Source organism: Phaseolus vulgaris, chromosome 2, assembly GCF_051622355.1.
Source record: "Phaseolus vulgaris cultivar YP4 chromosome 2, ASM5162235v1, whole genome shotgun sequence".
NCBI lineage: Eukaryota > Viridiplantae > Streptophyta > Magnoliopsida > Fabales > Fabaceae > Phaseolus > Phaseolus vulgaris.
Window position 1 is genome coordinate 36,403,525 of NC_143499.1, and position 25,415 is coordinate 36,428,939.

A 25,415-nucleotide genomic window follows, 5' to 3' on the forward strand; every position below is an offset into this window, starting at 1 on the left:
CAAAATTAAGAATCATAATAAATATCTCCTTTAACCGTGTATATTTCAATCATTCTAATTTTGTAATAATATATTTTATTGAGCATATCTCTCCTAATTTTTCATATTCCAAAATTCGTTCCAAAATATAATGTGAAAAAATGGATCTCAATAAAATATATTATTACTAAATTAAGAATCATGATAATATTAGAATTATCTTAATTTTGTAATAATATATTTTGTTGAACAGACCCTCCTAATTTTTTTCATATTATATTATGCCATAAATTTTGGAATTTTTTTATTTCCAGAAACTATTTTTACATGGACTGCAAATAAATATACACTATCTTTTTTCATATTATATTATGCAATAAATTTTAAATTTTAAAATTATTTTCAGAAACTATTATTACATGAGCTACAAATAAATATACACTATCTCTAAATTTTTTTTTCCATCAATTTTCAAAGTGGGATGGATTTTTTTTCATATGTAGATATTTGTATATAATTACATATTTTTCTTGTAGGTGAGTGTTGAATGTCTAATCATTAAGTTGGTACTGAAAAATTATATATATACATATATATGTATATATATAAATTAATTATAGTGACTTAAATATCAATATTATATTCTAATAATTAAATTAACAGTTAATAATATATATATATATAAAGATATTTTAATTGCATACAGAGTGAGTAAGAAAAGAAAAAAAAAAAAAAAAAGGACAGGAGAGTGTAGTGGTTATCAATTGAGTATGGGCAGTTTGGAATTTTTTTTTATGAGGGTCTCTAAACTAAATTTTTTATTTATTGAGTCTTTAAATTAAAAAAAAGTAAAGTCTTGAAATTAGTTTATGAAGAGTGAAATAGTAAAAGAAAAAAAATCACAATTGTGAAGTTTTAAAATTTCAAAATTTAAAATATAACTTTGATGCTCCTTTAATTTGAACCAATATTGATAAATTTTAATAAATATGGGTAAATATTAAATAATTAATTGTCTTTCTGATTAAAAATTCTCAAATAATTAAATGCTTTAGCAATTTCTTTTTATTAATATTAAAGCAAGCACGTGAAAGAATTTGAACTAGAACCATTCGTTTATCGGGTGAAGATGGGTTTAGCAGCACCTTATTCCGTTGGAACAAGTCTCCCTTCCATTCAACGCCTTCCTTCCTTCAAACCCCAAAACTGTAACAATTATTCACAAACTGTTAGTTTCCATCGTCATGTGGAATGTGCTGTGCAAATCCAACCACCACCAGCACCACCCACTGTAACGGTGGCACGGGACGAGAGCCTGGTGAAGAGAAGAACTGTCATAAGCCTTCTTGCACTTGATGCTGTTCTTGCTTATTCTTCCCCAAATTCATCACCAGCAGCTGAAATTCCATGTGAATTTCAAGTGGCACCTTCAGGTCTTGCCTTCTGTGATAAACTTCTGGGAGCAGGTCCTCAGGCAGTCAAGGGACAACTTATTAAGGTATTTTCATTTAGATTTGATCATGCTTTCGAGCTGTAAAAACTTTTAGATTCTCAATATATTAGAAATAAAACTCAAAAACTTACTACAATTTGTTATTAGATAACATTATAAAATGTTTTATTTGAAATTATTAATATGTATATCCTATTTACTCTTTTCATATGGTTTTAATAATGATATAGTTGGAGTTTCTTAGAAATATGATTAAAATAGAGTAGGTAAGTCATGAGTGCAAGCCTGCATTTTTGTGTGAAATCTACTTCATTTTTATGAGTTGAATTTAACTAAAATCTATTCTTAGAATGTTTCAAAATCTAATATAATAAAATTTATTTGAACTTGTTGAGTTGGAAGACAATTTGTTACCAAATATATTATATGTGATACATTCAACTTAATGCATTCAAGGTGGCATGGCACAAAAAATATTGTGGTAGTGAAGGTTCACATAGAACCTGTGTTGAGCTAGGGTGTTTTGGTCATTTACTGACATTATCCACTTTGGGTAAAGTCCTATGTTATGTTTGACCAATATGCTATCTTCCAGGCGCATTATGTGGGGAGATTGGAGAATGGGAAAGTTTTTGATAGCAGCTATAATCGTGGCAAGCCACTAACGTTTCGCGTTGGTGTTGGAGAGGTATGATTGCTAATGTTTTACAGTTTTTTTATACACTGTAACTATAAGCAGCAACATACAGCACTGATGAGATGACAACTAATTATAAACTATGTGTGTAATGATGATTTTTGAAGTATTTATAATAAAAAACAACAAATTTATCATATGATTGTTTGTTATAAGTCATAGTATGAAAATTTCTCTCTAGGATAGATATAACTGGTGAAATCAGATATGGAATTGCTTCTTAAGAATTGTTTGCTAATGAAAACCAAGAGTAAGTTTCCATGTTTATTTAATCAGCGCCACCAATCATAAGTAGTCATATTAGAGTACCTTTTCTGTACAGTCTTGTTCAGGAATTAAAAGTTATCCATGAATCAAATAGGTGATTAAAGGTTGGGATGAAGGCATTATTGGAGGTGATGGAGTTCCTCCCATGCTTGCAGGTACTTTTTTTTATCGGTGTCAATTCATTCTTTTTTGACAGGCCAAGGTAAAATTGTTTACTTTTTCGTAACATAGGAGGGAAACGTACCCTGAAGATTCCTCCAGAACTTGGATATGGATCAAGAGGGGCTGGTTGTCGAGGAGGCAAGTACTTCTTTCCTTTTATTTTCTGCTGCTAAACAATACTTTTTCTTTTGACATTATATATCCTAGGGAAAACTACTGGCTACTTTAGTTTAAGATGTGCTTAATTTTGAATATACAAGAGCTTGGTGTGATGATTGTAGCACTCTGCAAGTGACATAACAAAGCAGAATAAGATAAGAGAACGGACTCAATGCATCTATATTTTTCTGTTTTTTTAACTTCGCAGTGCAGGAGAATAAACAAGAAAAATGCACACTTAATGTAATGTTATGAAAATAATAATTGTCAGGAAGTTTTCTTAATGGTGGCTTTGCTTAACATTACAAGATAGTAGCTGCTAACATATTTCTGTTTAACTCACATGAACTTGTTAAATATATAATTTTCAAAAGTTATTTCTCAATAAGAGAGAAATTGTAACCATTGAATTTTAAGTTCTTAAAGAAAGATCATTTGTGCAAACACCATGCCAATTTTAATTTCTGTGTAGAAAGATGTTTATTAAACAATAGTGAAAACATATTTACAGCAAATTCTGTAAAGAAGCTGGAACCAAGGAAAGCATGCCAAGCTACTGTAGCCTAGATCTAAACTGCTACTAGGGTTTAGCGGGTAATCAGACTAGTGGTAATCTTCAGAATTATGCATTGCCTTATGGACAAGGAAACTTTTCACATATTCTTTTTCTGCATGGTTTTTTATTTTTAACATTTTTCTTAGGCAAGAAAAACTTATACATAGTTTGATTCAGGTTCATGTATCATTCCTCCTGATTCAGTGCTATTGTTCGATGTGGAGTTCGTTAGCCAAGCATGATTTACAAAGCCATGAGGTGGAAAATTTCCTTCTTTTCCTTTGGAGTTTTGAGCATAGATTACATATAGTTGAAATTCTAAAATTAAATGTTAAAGTTAAAGTTGCTGGAGAAATTCATAACTAAGTAATTAACATGCTATTTTATTGATTATCCAGCTTTGATTTCATTAGCATAGAAATTTTACCCGAAAGTTGAACAGCTACGAGCTGCAGTTCAGCACTGAAAAAACTTATCTGAAGTTCAAACTAAGAGGGTGAATAACTGTGAAGAAAATGGAAATAAGCAAATAAAGGAAACAATCAGTAAAAGGAAAGCTGTCAAAGTACTTTGATTGCTTTTGGCAAAGCAAGAAACCAGTTCTTTTTATCTCTTTTTATGTATGAAAAACACTCTCCCGAGTCCTAGTGTTACAAAGCAGTTAAATTGATTCCTAATAACTTATTAAAGTGACAAGACCCCTGCAATCAAAAGTGAAGGCCAAATCATGTCGCATTGCCTAAAGAGATCTAGCGTACCGACTCTTACTAGTCGTGTTCTTAGATTTGAAACTTAAATTTGTTTCCTGTTTTGAAGTTCATATGGTAAAAAAAAAGGTAAAAACAGAAAACAATAAAAAGCTGTTTTCACTATTTCATATACAAACTTTTGAAAATAATATAACAAAGGGAAAATAGAAAACAATTTTCTCAGACTAAATAGCCTCTAATTTTTAGTTTCATGTATGAGGTCGAAAATGTCCTTCCATGCATTGTTTCCATGACATTTGACATCGAATTCAGTACGCGGAACTGACAAATTGTTTGAAATGTGGACGCATTTCATCCCACAAAATGTAAAAGGACAGCTTATGATGCCTATCACTTTGGAATCTTAGCTTTATCCCAACTTTTGAAATCATGATTCAAGAGTGTACCAATATAGGTACCAAAAACAAAATACACAACTTAGACAAGGAAAAACAACAAAATTAAGCAGTAAATTTTCCAATTAAGTTTGTCAGTTTCTGATGATTAATGAAAAAGATAGGTATGTATGTACTATACTACCACTATCCAACAAGAAGAAAGAGACACCGGATGGAGATATATACAAGAGTTGAGTAAGTTTGCCATGGTCTGCTTCAGTTTTAAAGGAATGGGACAAAGGGTACCAAGGGAGTTCCATAGAAAGTGATGAGGATATTTTGGGGTATTGAGGAAAAAAGATATTGACCCTTCAAACGCTACTTTGGATGCCAATTCCATGTAAACTTTTTCACACAAAACAATGGTGGTGTGGTGGTTGAGGATCATTTCATGCTCTTTCCCTACATTTCTTCTTTCACTACAGTGTGCACTGAGCACCCTCATCGTAAACAAAAGGATCCGAAACCATTACAAATTTGAACCATCAAATAATTCACTCCCGTACCCTCATTGCTTTCTATCCAATAACATAGCATGATGATGGCAACAAGTATAGAATCTCATATACATATATCCTCTCATTTTTAAATCATTGGTACATGATCATGCTTTCAATTTCATAACAACAATGTGAACAAAGACTTCACTGATATCAAACCACTTTGAAGCCTTGGAAATCCAAAATAATCCTTTGCAAATGGACAAAAACAAAACCCAAAAGAGGGGGAAAAGAAAAAGTTTAAAAAAATGTGAAAGCCATAAACCATGGTTGGTAACAATACTTTTTCTTTCCATGTTCATCTTGTGGATCTTCTTTCTTCTACTACTGAATTTACCTGTTTGAAATGGGATTTGGACCACTGGGGACTTCATGTGCGCTGACATTGAAGATCCTGTTTGGAGATTGAGAGTGCTCTCTCTTTGGAACATGAATGCTGCCTTTGCCCGTTTCTCCTACTGCCATATCCTTTGAATTTTGTTCACTGTCTTCCCTTGCTGAAGCAACTACCTTGGTGTTGCTCTTCTTGGGACCCTCTTTGTTTGATGTTGAAGGAGAGAAGTTGTGTTCTAGCATGGCCATGGTGAAGTGAGAAAGTAGGAGCAAAGAGATGAAGAGGACCATGTAAGTGGAGAAGGAAGATGCTGTATCACCAGCCATGCAAAACAAAGTGCCTTATGAAAATCATCCAAGTATCATGGCTAGCTAGAAGGATCAGCAGCAAAGTGAAAGGGATATGTGAAGTATGAATATGCAAATATGGTGAAAAACTTTTTGGAGCTCAAGGTGACAGAGAAGGTAGATAATTGTTCTGGGAAGGTAGTGGGTGATATATAATGAAAAAGAAGTTTAGGTACATATAAAAGAGAGAAAGAGAAAGTCTCCTGAATATATATAAAAAGGGAAAGCAGGGATTGATGAAAATTTCTGCATGGTCATATTCAACTTCTTTGTGATGAGTGCCAATGTGATTGCAACTATGGTATTGCTATGATGGCATCCAAATCTAAAGTAAACATATCACACACACAGGTGGCAGCACACAGCAAGTGCCAAGTGGCATGTAAACACAGTTGTTATATCAGAGTAAGGGAAGAAATTTGCTTTGAACCCTATTTAACGTGCTATTAAAGTGAGAGCCAATAATGGCCCACGTAATTAACGTTATGCACATTAAATTACACAAAATAAGAACTTTTCTTAATCAAAATCCATGAGTTAAAACCAACAACAAGGCTATAAAATATTGCGAGATGTCCCACAAAATATACTATGGTACGACTCACGATTGTGCTTAGCAACTAATTTCCTTTTTACTATAACAACATTTATTTTCTCGGCCGTAACTTTAACCTTTTCATTTAAACTATCACTCTTCTTTTAATCTTTTAAGTACTAATTACAAATATCAAATTCAAGTGCCAATTAAAGCTACTCATAAAAGAGAGAAGTGTAACATTTTGAACAATTATTTTAGTAATCATGAAAGAGGTAAGTAAGATAAAAAGCCAAGTACAAATTAGAAATGGTTGAAAGTAGAAACAGAGAAATATTCTTGAAACTTTGATGTAGTTACAAAATAATTTGAAAAAAAAGCTTCATATCAAAATTGATTCAACAACGATAAGTAACTAAAATACATAACGTAAAAAGAACGTACAAAAGAAGAGGAAAACAAAGCAAACCGGAAACAATTATTATTGCACAACATGTTCTCAAACAATAAAAAAATAATATATATATATATATATATAAATAAATAAAACATAAACAAAAAAGTTATAATTAACGAAAAATCTATAATCACCAAACTTGAAAACATTCGAAAGAAAGATTAAATATAGACAATTTGATGAATTCCTACTTCTAGTGTTGTTTCTTGACTTTTGATGAAAATGGAGTGAATGTAGGTTGCGAAAGCTTGTTTGAACTCAATAGAAGTTTCGAAAATTGAAGTGAAGTAAGGTGGATTATGACTTACTGAAATGTTAGACTTATTTACTAGGAAGAGTCTAGGGGAGACTATCAAGAAAATTACCGTAGAGAAACAAAGCTCAACCAAGTATATGGGTTGAATTTGGTAGCATAACATTATCACTCATAAATGATGACTATTTTACGGTAAGTGTACCGAGTCAGAAGTAATACTTTGTCTCTAAGAAAGAATATCGAATCCACAAGGAATAGTTATAAAATCTCAAGTATAATATTCACTAAATATAAGAAAATATGTAAAAGTTTGTTGGAAAGGTTGTTTGTATTATTAATTTGCAAGAAATTAAATAAAGAAAAGTAAAATATTTGTATGAGTTAATTGGGAAAATTGGGATTGGAGTTCATCCTTCCCACTTTTCTGTATTTTTCAAAAGCATATAATATTTAATCTAGATTGATATTGATCCACATATAAAAATCATTCATATTGATTCCCCGCATATAAAATTATTAAGAAAGTCTCCTAAATATTGATTCCTCTCATATTTATAAAAACTCTTTATCATTACGAACAAGTGTTATAAAGCAATCAACATTTCAAATTTATTCCTAACATTCAAATATGTTAAGCATTATCATTTAGGTCAGATCTTAGAAGTACTTTCCAGTCAAATATAAGAATCAAAATCATGAATAGTTCAAGTTTTAAGAATAAAATAATAATGCAAATCATCAATCAAGAACTGAATATTATAGATAAATATCACCTTAATATATAAGAGTTTGAACATATTACTCTCAATCTCAAAAAGGGAAGAATTAGTCACTCATGTTGGTCATTACAAACATGAAAAGCAAGAAAAGAAGATCCAAGATGTTTCTCATTGACGGCTACCTCCTCTAGGATTTTCTATCTCTCTCTATTCTTCCAATGATGTCTAGGGTTATGTCTCATGCCTTCTATTTAACCTAATTGAGCTTGGGCTAAGTGACATCTCGCTTAAGTGAATTATTACTTGCTTAAGTGAGTTTGACGAGAAAAAACCCAACTTTACTAGAGTGAACTCGCTTGGACGAGTTCCTTTGAAGTGATCTTACTTGGACGAGTTTCAATGTTCCAACTTTTCCTTTTCATCTTGTCCTTTCTCCTTTAGTCCTTTTGTCTCCATTTTCCTCTAAATCTTGTAATTAACACAAATTTGAGAATAAATCGTTCACATTCATCTTATAATAAAAAAAATGTAAAAAAGCTGGCCCTGGGTGTGCTAGTCCCCTTCTTAGACGTCTAGGGTTTACGTTGGGCTTTAAGGAAGCTCAAATGTAATCCTAGATGGTTTATGCTACCCAAATCTATCCCTTGGCCCAAATACAAGGCCCAACATCATATTCTACTAGGCTCAAATACATGAGCCAATTATATTCTACTAGGCCCAATACATGACCCATGAAATCCTAAACTACTTTATACAATTTATTTAAACTAAAGCTTGGCCCAAAATGATGTTGACTTGTCTCTTCTGAAGTCAACTAAAACTCAGTTTTCTTATGTTCTTTTGTCCAAAGCTCAAGTAGAAGTTTTGATGACTTGGAGATCTTCTTGGGGATGTTTTGTACATTCCTTCATCCAAGAGTTGTCCTATTTATTGGCCTACAAAAGATAAATAGAAGCTCAATTAGGCCCATATGTTTTAGTAAATGCTTAAACATACTTTAGGTCTTCATCCTCCTTATCTTGTGGATATTTGTAGTACAGTTTTCATCATCCCTGCCTCTTGAGAAGGATTTATCCTCATATCTATATTGTTGTTTGAGGACAACAACCTTATTACTTTTTTAGGTTCATGTTTTCCCTCCAAGATCAAACACTCATATAAAATAAACACCAAACAAATCAATTGGTATATTTACAAGAGATTCAATAAGAATGAGGTTCTTTGAGAAATAATTAGGAAAAATATGACTTGAAAAATACATGTTCTTCTTATTAAACTGACACAAGTTCATGCTTTAGAAGCCGTTTTATTTTTATTTATTTGTTTCTTTTTCTTCTGTGGTTTTCATATTTCTTGAAACTTTTCGGTCTTTGTTGTCAACTCAACACAGGTTTTTGAAGAAAAGGGTTTCAAAAAAATTCCTTTTCTCTCTTTTTCTTTTCACTCTCTTCTTTCTTCAATCTTTTTGTTTAATTTTCCATATCTAAACTCTATCTTCCTAAGCTCTTGTCTTATGAGAGCTAGATGTTTTTTTTTTCTCTTTTGTTTCTCATTGTTTTTTCCTCCAACACATGGGAAGGTGTCAAAGGATGAAGTATATACTTCCTATCCTTGTGAGTAAAGGTAATCTTGTTGGTATGACCCTAGTGCATGATTTTCTTATCAAATTGTCACGATCTTTCCAATAATACATGACAAGCTTTCATGGACATTACATCACATAAAACTTTATCTTGATAGTGAGATTCTATTTTTCAACCAGCCTAGTTTTGCAATAGTTACAACACGACCCATTGTCAACAATGGGAGAATATGTACTGTCAAGAATTTTACATTGTGTATGAAAAAAATTCTCGCTCTGTGATTCAAGTTTAGGCCTAAGTTGATTGTTGAGGGTTTGTTGAATTATGAACACTTCACCCTCACATGAATATGATTTCTCACTAATTTCTATCTAAATCTCTTCTCATTAGTTGCTTCATCCTGACATACTATTTATGACATTTTTAGTCCAGAGTGGTTGAAGTCCAAAGATACCTAGTTTATATTTTTTAGAAATATCCTCCTTAGTAAAACTTGATTGTGTTGTGAAAAATTGAATGTAATCTTAGTTAACATTCTAACCAATATAAAAATACTAAAATTAAATCCCTCTCACAGTTATCTATTTGATTTACATATTATTAAATTGTGATCTAACATTAAAAGAAAAAGTTGTTTTTAACAAGAATTACAACAGTAGTATATGTTAACTTTGTCTAATCATTTGATAAGACGTTGTTCATACGGATTATTAAAAAAAAATTTAATACACAATTCAACTTTCTACTCTTATATCATTGATTTATTTTCACAACACAACTTGAAAACTAAAAATTCATTAATATAATATGATATTATAAAGTTGTGTAAGTTTTGCTTATTTTTTATAAAAAATATTTAATAATATCTTTCAAAATTAAATTTACTATCCAATATAATACTCATAATTTTTTAAAATCTAAACTTTATATCTATAATAATATTAGTTTCATATCAACTGAATCTAATATATATTTTTTATAATAATAATAATAATATCTTTTACAAATTAATTATTAACATTTGAATTGTATTTTCTTAATTTCATCATTTTAATTAATATATTAAATAATTAATTTTACATTTTTTAAATTATTTAATTAAATGTATTAAATAATTTTATTTAAATTACCAATATGTCATTAATATATTGAAAATGACATTATACGAATTGATATTAACAAATTCATGTATTAATTTAGTATTTAAAATAATACATTATATTATATTATTAATTACACATTACTTTTATTTTAAATTTATATTATTAACCACTATTACAAAAATTGTGTGTGTATATTTATATATATATATAAATTTTCAATTAAAAAATTTGTTATAAATATTTTAAAATATTACATTAAATTTTAATTATACTATTTTATATTGTTATATATTTAAATTAATAAAATTAATTATTCATATTAATAATATTAAAATTTTCTTAAAAATATAGTTATTAACTAATTTAATATTTAATATTAATATTATTTATCAGCATTAATTTTTATAATTACAAAATTTACATGTCTTTTTTAATAATCTTAAAAAAGTTATGAATTAAATAAAAAAGTTAATTTAAGTTTTTATTTTAAATTATTAAATATTAATTAAAAACAAAAAATTAAAAAACCCCTACAGAAATCGAACTCATTTGGAAAATCGAAACAAAATTAAATATGCTTCTTCCCTATTTCAGATCTCTGCAACCAATTTTCCACCTTCAACTGTAATCGGAATTATTTTTGGAATATGAATATATAGAAAAGGGGGAAACACTTAATTTCTAATTGCTCTCCTCTTCATAACATTTAGAAGTTTTCAAATGAAACATGACAAGGGCATAAATTGCTCATGCAAAATGAGGGCTTTTAATTAGTAATTCAAGAATATGATCAGCATGAACCATTGAAAATTGATAATATGTTCTTACCAATTTTTGGTGTTAGCTGGGAACTGTTGAACAGCAGCAACTATGGCATTGTCTCTATATAATGTGAAAAAAAGAGTATTGTTTACATAAATTTTCCATGATGCTAATAGGGTTTGTTTCAATCCTCTGAAAACAAATTCATTTGTAATATTCCAAATTCTTCTTCTCAAAGTTCACCACCCTGTTGTTGAATACGTGGAGGAGAAGATCGCATGCTTTCCTTGAAGATGGCCTCTCGTGTGGTGTAGCTTTTGTGCATTGTAAGGCTATCTCAAGCACTTTGAATGCAGCGTACTCTTCATCAGGTAAAAGAGGTTTCAATTCAGGATCTATCAATTCCTCACCATGCTTATCCACGTGCATTTCTACCCATTTCACCATGTTCATCTCATCTCCAAAAATTTCATTTGTTGGCATTTTACCACTAACAAGTTCCATGAACACTATTCCCATGCTGTAAACGTCACTTTTTTCTGTTGCCTGTAGGGAGTATGCATACTCTGAAAATAAAGCCAATAGCAAACAAGTTTGTTGAGTGGTTAAAGAAAGGCAAAAGATAATGTAAGATAAAGGTCAATTCAAACCAGCAGTTTGATCACCTACCTGGAGCTATGTAGCCATAAGAGCCAGCAAACCAAGAATTAGACTCAGTATTAGAGTCATAATTCTCGGTTAGTGATTTTGCCAGTCCAAAATCTCCCAAGTGTGCCTCCATTTTTGAGTCTAGCAACAGGTTGCTGGATTTGATGTCCCTGTGAAGGATCTTTGGGACGCAATCGTGATGCAGGTATTCCACTCCTTGTGCTAATCCTACAGCAATTTTGAACCTTGTCTCCCAATCAAGGCTGCTCTTTACTTTGCTCTCCTTGCCTGGTTTCCCGTGAAGCCAATCCCAAACACTCCCATTCTCCATGTACTCATATATCAACAGATTCCAACCTGCTTCTTTGTTTCTATTGCTACAATATCCTATTAGCTTCACCAGATGTCTGTGCCTAATCCTCCCTAGTGTCTTAACTTCCCTTATGAAGCTTTTGTTTAACAGAAATTCATCTTTTGATGAAATCTTCTTGACAGCCACAGTCTCTCCAGATGCCAATTCAGCTTTGTAGATTTTCCCTGAACCGCCTGAGCCAATCATGAAGTCCTCACTTAGATTGTTCGTGGCATCCATGATGTCTTCCCATCTGAGATCTCTATTTCCAGCTGCATTTAGTTGGAACAGCGGTCTTCTCTGTGCTTGTGATGAAGAAGAAGAGTATACATAATTCACTTCACTGGCTTTCCTGCAAAATTCTTGCTTGTTTTTGGAAAAGATTCTAACTGCGAGTATCAGAAGTGCAATTGCAGCTATAGTTGAAAGGGAAGAGATTATCACTACTGTTGATTCATTTAGGCCTGCATTCCCAGAGTCGTCATTTCGGTGGCAGCTCTCAAGAGGGCTTCCACAAAGATGTAGGTTTCCTTCAAATGCCTGGTCTGGCCAGCGGGAAAACTGCTTATCCAATTTTCCTTGAAGGTTGTTGTAAGAGAGATCAAGCTTTCCCAAACTGCTCATTTCCCCAATTTGTGGAGGGACTTCTCCAGTTAGTCGATTGTGGGAAAGATCAAGAGCTTCTAACTTTGACTGTGTCCCAAGAGAAGGTGGGATGAGACCTGAGAGATTATTGTAACTAAGGTCTAAAATGATTTGGAGATTTTGGAGTTTTCCAATCTCAGCTGGCATCTCACCATGGAATCCATTTCTGGAGAGTCGGAGCTCATAAAGCTTGATCAGCTTCCCTATCTCCAAAGGGATTGGTCCAGAAAACTTATTGTGGTCAAGTCTGAGGACATTGAGGTTTGCAAGTTCACCAATATCGGATGGGAGACTTCCATTCAGGGAGTTGTCATTTAGAGAGAGAACTAGCAACTTAAAACATTTGAATAGGCCTAATGGAAGTGGCCCAGAAAAATTATTGGAGGAGAGCTTTAGCTCTCCCAACTCAGACAAACTTCCAAGCCATGATGGTATTTGCCCGAAAAGGAAATTACTGTTCAAATCAATATAAGCCAGTTTGTTGCACAAAGAAAGCTCAGCTGGTATTGGTCCAGTGAGTGAATTTCCTGAGAGGTCTAACAATGACAGCTCACGGATTTTTCCCAATGTCCTTGGAATTTCTCCAGAAAATTTATTGCTACCTAATCTTAGTCTCTCAAGGGAGGGTGAGTTTCCCATTTGGGAAGGAATTTCACCATCAAACTCGTTGTCAGTAACATCGAAAGAAAGAAATGATTGAGAGCTACACAATGCAGCTATACTACCATTCAATCTGTTCTTAGAAAGATTCACTCTGGTCAAGTTTGCTACAGTTATCAGTTGGTGAGGGAGATTACCTTCCAGGGAATTGTTGTAGATCATGAGTTTCTGTAATTCCTTGAGGAATCCAAACGTTGCAGGAATTGCACCTGAGAGCTGATTGTCAGCCAAATCCAGAATGTTCAGTTTATGACAATTACCCAAGGTTGCTGGAATCTCACCCACTAGCTCATTCTGTCTAAGGTGAAGGAAATTCAACTCTTTCAGCCTTCCAATAGTGACGGGAATTTCCCCACTGAAACGGTTTCCAAAAAAATCAATCATTTGCAAGCTAGAACAATTACCAATCCCCACAGGTATTGCCCCAGACAATTGGTTATCATAAAGATACAAAATTTCCAACTTGCCCAGCATTCCAATCTCTCTCGGCAGAACACCCTCCAAATTATTGTGAAACAAAGCAAGGGTCTGCAAGCCACTGAGGTTCCCTATGAAGGGAGAGATGGAACCAACCAAGCTGTTATTGTTCAGGCGGAGATCAGTTAACCGCAGCAACCCATAAAGCTCAAGTGGTATGGACCCGTTGAGTGCATTGTTGGACAAATCAAGTTGCATCAGTTGCTGGCATTGACTCAACTCAGCTGGAATCTCACCATGAAGTCCACTTTCTGACAACATCAAGTGCTCCAAACTTGTTGCATTGGAACATATGGTCCTTGGTATGACACCATTAAGGTTGTTACCAGACAGAACCAAATAAGCTAGCTCACCCAAGTTGCCTAACTCCTCTGGGATTCCTCCACTGAGATTGTTCATTGAGAAGTCCAGATTTTGAAGATTGCCCAGTTGAGCTAGAGACGGTGGAATGGTACCCTCGAGCTGGTTCTCCATGAAGTTCAGGTAAACGAGTTGACTCATATTACCGAGTTGACTCGGAATCTTCCCTGATATACTGTTGTTGGCAAAGTTGAGAATTTGCAGATTGCTGAGTCGACCCAGTTCACTGGGGATTGATCCATTTAGTTTGTTGTTAGCTGCAGTGAAGATGGTGAGGCTTGAGCAGTTCCCTAACTCGGTCGGAATCGGACCCATCAACTCGTTGTCTTGCAGAATCAGATTCTCCATGAGTTTGAGTTGACCAAGTTGACTGGGAATAGACCCGGTGAGTCCGCAGGAAGCCAAGCCAAGGTTGACCAAATTATTCAGGTTGGCGAGAGAAGCGGGAATCGTTCCCGTTAATGCATTGTCACCGAGTCGCATGACTCGGAGACTCTTGAGCGAGCCGAACTCTTTGGGTATGTGACCCGTGAGTTGGTTGGAGAAGAGAAGCAAAGATTCCAAGGAAGTGAGGTTGGAGAGATTGGGTGGAATGGGACCTGTGAGGCTGTTGGAGGAGAGATCAAGGTGGAGCAGGTTTTTCAAACGACCGAGTGAAGGTGATACTGACCCGGTGAGTGACGAGTCAGAGAGATTGAGACCCACCACTTGCATGGAGTCACCATCTAAAGAGTTTGAAATTGAGTTTGAGTCTGAGTTCAATTCACATGACACCCCTCTCCAACTGCAGTAGTCAATGTTATCTTCTGACCAATCACTCAGAACATTTCGTGGGTCTTGCACAAAAGACTTCTTCACTTCCAACAGCACTCTAGTAGTGTGATCTGAGTAGCCCAGACCAAGGACTACAAGCGTAGGAGAAACACAAAAAAGCAACACAACTACGAGTGTTGAAAACCTCATTATATGTGCCATTTGGGTTGCTCTACTTTCCAACTTTCAAACACTCACAAACTTGACAGAGGATTGTTTTGTTTCAAGTAGCAATGAAAGTTGCTCCTAATGATGGAATATGAAAGCAGGGGAAAAATTATGGTGCTGGGAGTTGGAGTTGGAAGACGGGAATGTTTGTTCTTGTGAGCTATGTTTTTATGGTTCTTTTGAAGTGTGTACATGTGAAGATGGAAGTCTATAGATGAAGGCATGGCAAGGCATGAGTTGGAGATGAGTGGTATCTGCTGCATGCGTGTGGCAAGAGAGCATCGAAAAGGGTGACAAATGAGAGATGAGAGACTGTAAATCAGAACACAACACTTAAAAGTCAAACACCTTTCCTTGCCATTGAGAGAGAAGAGGGAGCATTAGATGAACACTTAAAAGGTGAAGATGGATCAGAAAACAGTAGACAGCAAGGGAAATATAAGGGAAGGAAAAGGTCCAATAGCAAATATAGTAAAGATAGCATATAGAATTAATGTAACAGTGGTGAGAGTTTGACTCTGAGAAGAAAAGAAAGAAGGAATAGAATTGAAAAGTATGAGATGATGAAGATATGGGGTTAGGGGAAGAAGATACAGTAGTTGTTGGGTGAGGCACAGTGATAGAGGAATAGGTGTAGCAGATTTGGTTTTCTAGTGTTGTGGCTGAACATGAATGAGACCCAATGAGAAAACGAGCAGTTGAATACCAATATCCTTTCTTAAATCTTGATGAACTGAGTTTAGGTATTTGGGTTGGTAATAACTGTTACTATTACTTTTTATTTCTCATCAAATCAATAATTTTATTCTACTTTCTCTTTCTTTTCTTCTAATATTTATCTGTTAAATAACTTTTATATATAAATAAACTTTTTGTATCAGCATAGCTTTTCAAACCTTATTCTGTCCTTGCTTTAACAAAGTCAAAGAGTCTTGATCAACGAATCACTTTCACCTCCACGAAACCCCCTTAAACTGTTTTAAGCTCAAACCAACCCTCACTCTGTTTTTGTTGTATACAATAAAATACAAAGAAATCAAGAAATTCAAGCTAGGATCAAATAAAAGAAAAAAAAAATGAATTGAATGCTATATTTTTTACATTTTTTTTGGTTTGAGTTACGAAACCAAATGTCCTTTTGTAGCCTTTCGTCTTTATTGTTGGTTGCACGTAACCCTTTTGGCTACTCCAAAACCATTTTTTATGCTTTCTCTACTCTATAATGTTACTATTATCCTAATTGATGCCAAAACAAATGTTAATTAACTCGTGTACTTTATTTTATGTCCACCGCTCCATACCAATCCACTAATTGGAAGTTTTTAATCTAATTTCGATTCATCACTCAATAATTCATAATGCTATATTTTTCAATATTGCACTTCGAATTTGTTACTTCTCTAGCATGCTTATATCTCTATAAGTTTTAAAGAATAAGATTAAATTATAATACATAAACTTCATTTTAGTGGAGATTAATCAATTTTACCAAATGGGTCATAAAAGAAAGAGAAAATAAATATTGTTGAGATAAGTCTCAAAACTAATATAATCAATATTGTATGATGCATGTATCAATTTATTTTAATGTAGGAAAATGAAAAGGAGCAAAAGCATAGTTAAAATCTAATATGATAATGAGAAAAAAAAAGTCAATTGGGGGTTGCAATGGAATCATTGAAAGCCTCTAATGGAACAAAATAGATAGCTTCTTTTAGGTCTTTAAAACTTATCCAATGTAGTTCACGGGCCAATGCAATCCATGGTAAACTTCACACCCACACTCACTTCTAGTACACCTTTTTATTTATTTTCATGATAAGGTTATATTTTAATCTATTAACAAGTTAGTTTTAATTTTAAAATACATCACTTTTAATTTCTCTTAAGTGTTATCTAATAAACCACCTTTTTCATATAAAACGTTGTCTAAAATACTTTGAAGTCCAAAAAGGACATATTTTAAAGTTAAAGACATTAAAAAAAAACAAAAAAAAAAACAAGAAAGATTAACACTAAATTTTGAGATTTTTTTTTTTGTAAATAAGTTTTTAGTTTAATATACCGTGCCCATTAATACATGTGATGTGAATTCTTTTTATTTTTTAGTTTGCCTTAGTTAAGCATGAATTGGAATCATAGTAAATGAATATGAATGAGAAAAATAATATGTAAAAAGAAGAAAATTATACATATACTATCTATAAGTTGTATTGGAAATATTGTTTTAGTCTTTTATATAAATTTATTTGTGATTTATTATGTCAATTTTTTATTTTCTTTTAATCAATATAAAATATATATTATTTTTTTAAGTGTGGTTCGCCATTAAAATCTTTATTACTACAGCATTTGAAAGAAAAAGAAAAACTGAAAAGGTTTCATTTAAGAAGGAAAATAGATTTAGTTTATCAAATTACGCCCGAATTATAAAAATCAGACATTTTTAAAAATAAATTCCTGGAATAGATTTAAGGAGAATTTTACTTCCTGGAATAGCATCGATCACTTAGTGAGAATTCAGTTTTTAGGAAATCAAATTTTTACCTCCATTTTTAGGTTTTCAACTTCTGAAATCTCATCAGAATTCGACTCGTTGGAGTACCCCCCTGAGGGTTTCAGACATTGGAAATCCAAAATGAAGATAAGAATTTGGCTCTCCAAACACTCACTATATGTTTCATCAAATTCGATTTCTTTTTTTTTTATTATAACTTTTAGTTAAAACCTTGTTATATTTTTGTTATACTACCTAGTTCATCCATTTTTTTTTAAATTCATTTTGTCCTTATTACATTTTTTTTAAATTCATTTTGTGCTTTATTACATTCATATTTTCGTTCTACGTACAAGCATCCAAACATCATTATCAACAAATTGATTAAGTTCTTCATACATAGCAGATATTCAATGTTCAATTTTTAAAATATCATTGTGTTACATGGATTATTTAACTAACATCTGGTAGATACTCATTTTTCAATTTAGCCAATCACATTGTCAAATGAGATATCTCTAGGAATTCTTCATTCTTTTGGAGGATCCTTGTGAAGTTCTTGTTCAACATTAGTCTCATCAGAACCATTTTGATTGTTTGGCTTACTCAAGTGTAGTTTGGTGAAGATATCTAGTAAATCATCATCACCTTAATCATTCTTTTGTAACACTTTCATGAACAAATTCTTTTACTGTCAAAACTCTTTTGTTGTATATTCTCTATGAATGATTATTTGATGAGTAACTTAAGAAGATACCTTCATTTGTTTTTGCATCAAACTTGACAATATTTTCTTTGCCATTATTTAATACAAAAGAGTTACATCCAAAAGCTCTAAAATGTCCAATATTTTCTTAAGAATAGGCTTTGTTAGCATGCTATTAAGTACTTAACATGCAATGTTAACATCATCAGCCTAAAAATACTTACATAAAGAGTTTTCATTTAACACGGTTCTTGAAAATTTCTCTAAAGACCTATTTTTCTTTTCTACAACTCCATTTTTGTTGTTGAGTCCTAGGTGTTGAAAAATTATGTCTAATCATATGTTTCTAACAAAAAAGAGTTAAATTGATCATTTTGAAACTCTCCCTCATGATCACTCCTAATAGAACTAATGCATCAACCTTTTTGTTTTGTAAAAGTTTGACAAGCTTAAAATCATCATTCTTGAATACTAGAAATAAAGTCAATGTGAATCTATAAAACCAACTGCACTGACAAGTGCATTGTAATTTCCTTCAACACTCATGGTTCTTGAAGGACAAACAAGTCCATATGTAACAACTCAAGGGTCTAGTAGTTGAAACATAATTTTTTTGTTTGAAATAAGTTTTAGTTTGTTTTCCCTTTTTGACAAACTCTACATACCTTTTCCTTCTCAAACTTAAGCTTTTGAAGACTATTAACCAAATCTTTAGAAATCAACTTATTAAGATTACGCATATGTATATGAGCAAAACAACCATGAATCCTCATCTTTAGTTAGTAAGCACATTGATTGTTGTCATTTTCACAATCAAATTAAAATGATTTCAGCATAGACCGTCTAATGCAGTGTTAGACCCCCTAACACCAAAAAGATGATAGTATAGATGGGTCAGATGATCTCATGTCGTCTTCGAACGAATCCAATAATAAATCTAGTCAATCAATATTCAAAATTTATCTACAAACAACAAAGGTTAGAAATAACAGTAAAGACAAAATGGGATTAAGATTGTTAGGTGAAAAATTAAAGTAGACGATTGTAAAACAGTAAAGAAAGCAAGTTAACTCTCAAGTTTATTCAATAGTGAATTCGTCATTTATTATCTTAAGATTTTCACCCGTAATTGATTTATCTCTATTGTAATCTTATTATTTATCCTATACTTTGAACTCTTAAAATTTAATTATTTAGTTAAGTTCTTGCTAGTAATATAAATATCCTTAATATTTATTAATAATTTATTTTTATTTACATATTTTTTGGGATTATACATATTATACCCCTACACTAGTGCAGAAAAACTCATTTACGACAGCTAATATACATCAGTTTCATTGTCAAACGTTGTCCATCAAAACGCGGTGACGTTTTTGAAAATAAAACAAAGGTATAGACAGGGGTTCCTTGTAAAATCATTGCATATTTCAATTACTGGGAAAATAGACGACGGTTTTTTGGTTGTTTCTATAAACGACAGCTTTACTTAAGAACCACTGTCTATACCTCCGTTATTTACCCTAATTCGAAACCCGTCACTTACGCTTTTGTTATCTGCATTTTCATTTCATCTTCTTTGCACTCATTGGCTTTGTTTTGGCTTCAACTCTCTTCAACTCATTGCTTTTGTAAGTTCTTCTTCCACCCTCATTGCTCATTCTTCCATTCGGTCCATTGCTTTAGGTTCTTGTTTGTGTTTTTCTGTCACCACTGTGTGTGACGCCACTGCCACCATCGCGCTCTTCATCGTTTTGCTTCCACCACTGCGCTTTTCTTTGTTTTGTTGTTGTCGTTGCCCACCACTGTCGTCTGCCCATCACCACCGCCACTGCAGGTTGGTGCAGTTTTAAATTTTTTTAATATTTATGATAATTTATATACTTTAGTGTTTATTATAATTTGTATATTTTAGTATTTATAATTTTTTTTGTAATTATTATTAATTTATATTATGTTAATTGTAGTTATTATTAATTTATAATTTGTTAATTTATATTATGTTAATTATTTGAATAGAATTCTTAATTAGTTAGATTGTAATTAAAATAATATTATTTATAAATAATTTAATTATTTATAATTAATATTTTTTTATTGAATTGTATGCATGATTAAATTTGTTAATTTTATATTACATGTATATTTATAATTCTTTGATACGTGTTGATATTGAGTCAGGAGTGAGTGTATAAAACATATATTAAAAAAAATTAATTAAAAACATGAGACATTATATTAAGTATAAAAGCATAATTTAAGAACATAATATTAAAAAAAAATGTTTCTAAACACTCTCATTTGGTTCAACAAAGAAACCAACAATATCAAGATGAATAGTATCCATATGACCATGATTAGAATCACCATTTTCATAAGCAAAATGTAAAAGTTTTTCTCCTTTTTAAGTGATTCCTGGTTGAGTTCAACAAGATGTTTGGTTTATTCCTCCAATGGCCTTTAACACCAAAATGGTAGCATATATTTTCATGTTTATTCTAACTTTTTCACCCTTTTCTCTTTTTCTTTTATATTGTTGTCCCACTTAAGATAAAAAGAAGTATTCTAAAAAATTCCTTTATGGTCATCTCCATAATCATGGTTATTGGTGCGACCATAAAAATATGAATCAAATGTTACATTTAGTTCACTTCTAAGAATAGAGCAGAACTAGTCGAACGAACCTGATAATTTTTTTAAAACACATTGAATTAATTTATAATAGTTTCTAAAACCTTTTTAATGATATTGTTGTAGTAGCAAATTAGTTGAAAAAAAAGTGAAGAATATCTTCTCTAACATATCATCATCAAAATTGTTTTCTCCACTTAAACTTTTAATTTGGAAGTAATTCTAAACATGACACAATGCATCCAATTGTAATAGGCTTTTAGGAGAATTACTGTTTTTGGGTAGTCATATCTTTCTTTTATTGTTCCATAAAATAAGAAAGTCTTCTACAACAAGATATTCAACTTTTAACCCTTCAAGGATGTGACAACAACTCATACTTTACAAAATTTGACATGTTCATAACTATCATAGAAAAATAAAATATTAAATTAAAAAAATATTCATATATATGAAATTAATAAAATAAAAAGGAAACAAAACATAAACTAAAATTGCTAAATAGATATAACAAATAACATAGTGTTTTGTAAGACTATGTATAAAATTAAATATCACAAATCAAATAACAAAGCATGAATAATCATTGTAAAGTAAAAAAATATTAAGAAACATCAATGTTCTCCACAAATCACAAGTATTCTAATTAAATATAACATGATATTGGAGTAGAGATAAAAGAAGAAGAAAGAATAGCGAATAAAATATTTTCATATAACAATTTCACTGCTACCGTGATTTAATTATTACCAACGAAACCACAAGGCCAGAACATTATCATCTATAACAATTTCACTGCTTGCACAATGCTTGTGCAAAAAATAGGCTGATTAGCATGAAAATGTTAACAGCCTTACAAACATAACACCATGAAATCAGAAAACAAAAGCAACAAGTTCAACATATTTCATGATTATTTCTACCCACTGCCCCAATCTTTGAGGACATGCATCAATCATCATCTCCATCTGCAATGCAAAATTAATAAGATGTGATGAGGTAATAAAATGACAATGTAAAAACACCAGAGTAAACGAATGACACCCCAAAACACCATATCCAAAGCATTCAATTACAGAGCAGCTGACAATACAAAAACATGTAAAGCATAATACTAAGTTGATGATAAGGAACATGATTCAGAAACTACCATCAAATTCTAAAAAGTCAAACAATAAACCGATGGAAAATAGAAAACTCTCGACTTGAAAAGCTGAAAGAGAATCAATAACACAATGAGAAACACAAGAAGAATATAATATCTTGCTGGAGCAATCACGTCCCCAAAGCATCAGACACCAAAATTTCACCACCATTGCAAAAAACTTAAGTCATCTCATTGCATTAAAACTGTAGTAGCCCCATGGCTATTACAAGTTCCAAAACTAAGTGTTCCAATAAATCATCTCTCGAGAAACAAACAAAATCCTTATTACCATTACAATCACGGGCTTAAAAAAGAATCAGATTCTTATGCTAGCTAGCCACATTTCATATTAAACTACGTCATGGCAGTTTAAAATCAAATTATTAAGTGATTTATTTCCAGTATTCACTGTTCACGTTATCATCTCTTCTAGTCTAACATTTTCACACACTGTATTAACTAAAGACCAAATGAAACACTAACATCTTCCTCAAAGCACTCTGAACCGAAACTGATTATCCAATCCCAAAATGGACAAAAGGGGGACGTGATTCAAATCAAACCACGCACTCATATGCAAACCTTCTCTCTTTTTCTTACCCACATATCTAACAATCCACAACAACCATTGCAAAGGCCAATCCAAGGAAAACAAGCCACATTTCATTTCCCCACACCCCCAAACGGCCAAAATATTCAAAAAATCATAAAGTATAAGAATTGACGAGGAAAACCTAAAATCAAGTGCAATTGAGGTTTTGGGGTGGGCAATTGAAAAAAAAAAAAGAGTCTGGGAATGAAAAGAAAGAAAACCTATGTAACGTCTTTCGTTGGCGGCCTTGGCCTTTTCGAGCATCTTGTCGAGGTCACGTTCGACCTGGGCCTCCCATTTGAGAAGCTGGGTCACAAACACAACACCCAACCCCATTCCCACCACGTGCTCCCACGGATCTACACCCAAATACATCAACCAATGAAATCGATTAAAAATGGAATTGAAGAATTGGCATTCACCGAAACAAAGAAAGAGAAAGATGGATACGGCGCATGTAGGGGAGTTTCCGGAGAGCATTGGAATAACACTGGGTTCCCAAACCCAGTAACGCACCGATCGCCGTCGCACTCAGAAACATCGTTCTTTCCTCTTTCACTTGATTCCACAGAGTTCCCCTCGGACAGACCTCACCTATTTCTTTCTCAAATCCTCAACATTAGGTTTTTTTTTTCTTTCTAAACATTATATTGGTAAAGATTGTTTATTACTAAAATAATTATTAGTTATATCGATAACCTTAAACTTATTGTATGTAGTTAAATTTAATTGATTGTTAAAATTGAAATATGGTACATTTTATATTGATATATTTTAAATATTTTTATAAAATTGTATATGTATACTTGTGGCAAGAGTCATTAAACTTTTGGTAATTGTTGCAAAAAGCTTGTTAATTGCATTAAGTTAGATTTATTGACTCTCGCGACAAGTGTAAAATTTTACTTTGTAACATTCATTAAATATTGTGTAAAATAATTTGATTCAAGATATATTAATATTGTGTTGCAAAAAACTTCTTGACTTTTTGGGCAAGTGTATCAATGTCATATTTTGTTTCAAAAAGAAAGATCTCAATCTACAAGGAACATTTTTTTCTTAAAATTTTACTTGTAGCACTCATTAAATATCACTGTGTAAAATAATTTGATTCAATATATATTGGTATTGTGTGAATAATTTTTGTTTGTAAATTAAATAAAAAGAGAGTAAATGATTATAAGGGTTTAGTTAATAAATCTGGGAATGAAGTTAATCTCTCTCACTAATCCCGTCTTTTGGATACATAAAAATATAAAATATTTTGAATTATGTTATATTGATATAACATAAAGCTTCATTCACATTTATTCCTCAATTATGAAATTATTAATATCATCTCCTAAACATTGATTCCTCGATTATTTAGCATACTTCTTAGCATTAAGAAAAGATGTTATAAAGCATTTGATATACTAAAATATAATATTAGCATCAAAATATATCAAGTAGTTTCATTTAGATCAAATTCTCATAAATACTTGCTAGTCATATCCAAAGATCTAATTCAAGAATAGAATTAAGCTTTAAGCATAAAATAAAAATAAAAATATCAAATAGGAACAGAAAATCATATATAAATATTATCAAAATGCATAAGAGTTTGAAAGAGTTATATTCAATCCCAAAGGAAGGAAAGAACACTCATGGTAGCCATTACGCACTCTAAAAGATTATGGAAATCAAAAGGAGAGAGTTGAGAGCCTTTCTCCTTCATGTACAACTTCTAGGGTTTCCTCCAGGACTCCTTTTCTCCTATCCTTCTTCGTATGTAACCTTTTTTCAAGCTTTGGGTAAGTGACATCTCGCTCAAGCTAGCCATATCTCCCTTGAGCGAGATATCTAATTAAAAACCCTTCTCTCTAGAGCATTCTTCCTTGGATGAGTCTTGGGCGAGACCTCGAGCTTGGCACTGGAACAAGCTTGGTCTCTGGTGCATTCTCGCTTAGGTGAGACTCAAGCGAGAACCTAGCGCTAGGGCGAGCTTGAGCGAATTTGGATATGGGACAAGGTTTGCTTCTCTTTTCATCCTATCTAGCCCTTTGATCCATCTATCCTTAATTTCATGAGATTAATAGAAAGTTGGGATCAAATGGCTTCATTAATCTCATGATTCAAAACATATTATTCAACTCTAAACTTCTCAAATTAGGGTTGGATCATAGATTAATCAACAAATAAAATTTATAAATGCCTAACTTTATACATTATATTTCACTAAATTGTGACACTTTTCAGTTGCATGATGTGATGAGGTCAATTAATCAAAATATTATTTTTCATGACCCATAACATAAAAAATGTCTTTCTACCGTAGTTGTTCAAAATTGTTGGACCGTGGACTCAAAATATTCACAAAAACATAATGTAGAAATCTATCATTAATGTTCAAACGACCTGCATTTCTAACATTTCTACCTTACACTTGTGGTCTGAACATGGAACTCAATGTCATATCACAATTGTATTTGAGATCCTCAAGGAAGTTGGAAAACGATAGTTTCTTACCTTCATACTTCATATTAGCCATAGTCATCCAATCTGCAAGTTTTATTTTAATCTTTGTCTTATTAACCTCAGTATAGAGGTTGCCAAGTTATGTGACTTTGAGGTTTAAATAAAATACTCATATCAAATCTTCGTAGTACAAAGAGGTTATTCACGCAAAATGTTCCAAACTCTGAAATTGTAGATGATGGTGAA

General features: G+C 32.1%; 3 protein-coding genes across 3 annotated transcripts; 1 reads left to right on the forward strand and 2 right to left on the reverse strand.

The window, feature by feature from the left end:
- Positions 1 to 1,075: 1,075 nt before the first annotated feature.
- On the forward strand, positions 1,076 to 3,666 carry FKBP13 (FK506-binding protein 13). Its single transcript, XM_068613492.2, has 5 exons — positions 1,076 to 1,477; positions 2,028 to 2,120; positions 2,491 to 2,551; positions 2,628 to 2,696; positions 3,451 to 3,666. The coding sequence occupies exons 1-5, from the start codon at positions 1,109 to 1,111 to the stop codon at positions 3,513 to 3,515; spliced, it is 657 nt and encodes a 218-aa protein (XP_068469593.1). The 5' UTR covers positions 1,076 to 1,108; the 3' UTR covers positions 3,516 to 3,666.
- Positions 3,667 to 10,997: 7,331 nt separating this feature from the next.
- Positions 10,998 to 15,857, reverse strand: LOC137811670 (uncharacterized). Its single transcript, XM_068613491.1, has 2 exons — positions 11,686 to 15,857; positions 10,998 to 11,582 (listed from the first exon to the last, which is right to left on the reverse strand). The coding sequence occupies exons 1-2, from the start codon at positions 15,131 to 15,133 to the stop codon at positions 11,221 to 11,223; spliced, it is 3,810 nt and encodes a 1,269-aa protein (XP_068469592.1). The 5' UTR covers positions 15,134 to 15,857; the 3' UTR covers positions 10,998 to 11,220.
- Positions 15,858 to 21,680: 5,823 nt separating this feature from the next.
- On the reverse strand, positions 21,681 to 23,340 carry LOC137811678 (excitatory amino acid transporter). The gene is made up of 3 exons (XM_068613500.2): positions 23,163 to 23,340; positions 22,934 to 23,071; positions 21,681 to 21,941 (listed from the first exon to the last, which is right to left on the reverse strand). The coding sequence occupies exons 1-3, from the start codon at positions 23,251 to 23,253 to the stop codon at positions 21,925 to 21,927; spliced, it is 246 nt and encodes an 81-aa protein (XP_068469601.1). The 5' UTR covers positions 23,254 to 23,340; the 3' UTR covers positions 21,681 to 21,924.
- Positions 23,341 to 25,415: the final 2,075 nt, after the last annotated feature.

Excerpts from the sequence above, each read along its gene's own strand:
- FKBP13 (XM_068613492.2), top strand. The coding sequence starts at position 1,109 with ATGGGTTTAGCAGCACCTTATTCCGTTGGAACAAGTCTCCCTTCCATT. Across the intron at positions 1,478-2,027 it reads TCAAGGGACAACTTATTAAG|GCGCATTATGTGGGGAGATT; the intron begins GTATTTTCATTT and ends GCTATCTTCCAG. Across the intron at positions 2,552-2,627 it reads AGTTCCTCCCATGCTTGCAG|GAGGGAAACGTACCCTGAAG; the intron begins GTACTTTTTTTT and ends TTCGTAACATAG.
- LOC137811670 (XM_068613491.1), bottom strand. The coding sequence starts at position 15,133 with ATGGCACATATAATGAGGTTTTCAACACTCGTAGTTGTGTTGCTTTTT. Across the intron at positions 11,583-11,685 it reads TTATGGCTACATAGCTCCAG|AGTATGCATACTCCCTACAG; the intron begins GTAGGTGATCAA and ends CTTTATTTTCAG.
- LOC137811678 (XM_068613500.2), bottom strand. The coding sequence starts at position 23,253 with ATGTTTCTGAGTGCGACGGCGATCGGTGCGTTACTGGGTTTGGGAACC. Across the intron at positions 23,072-23,162 it reads GAAACTCCCCTACATGCGCC|ATCCGTGGGAGCACGTGGTG; the intron begins GTATCCATCTTT and ends ATTTGGGTGTAG.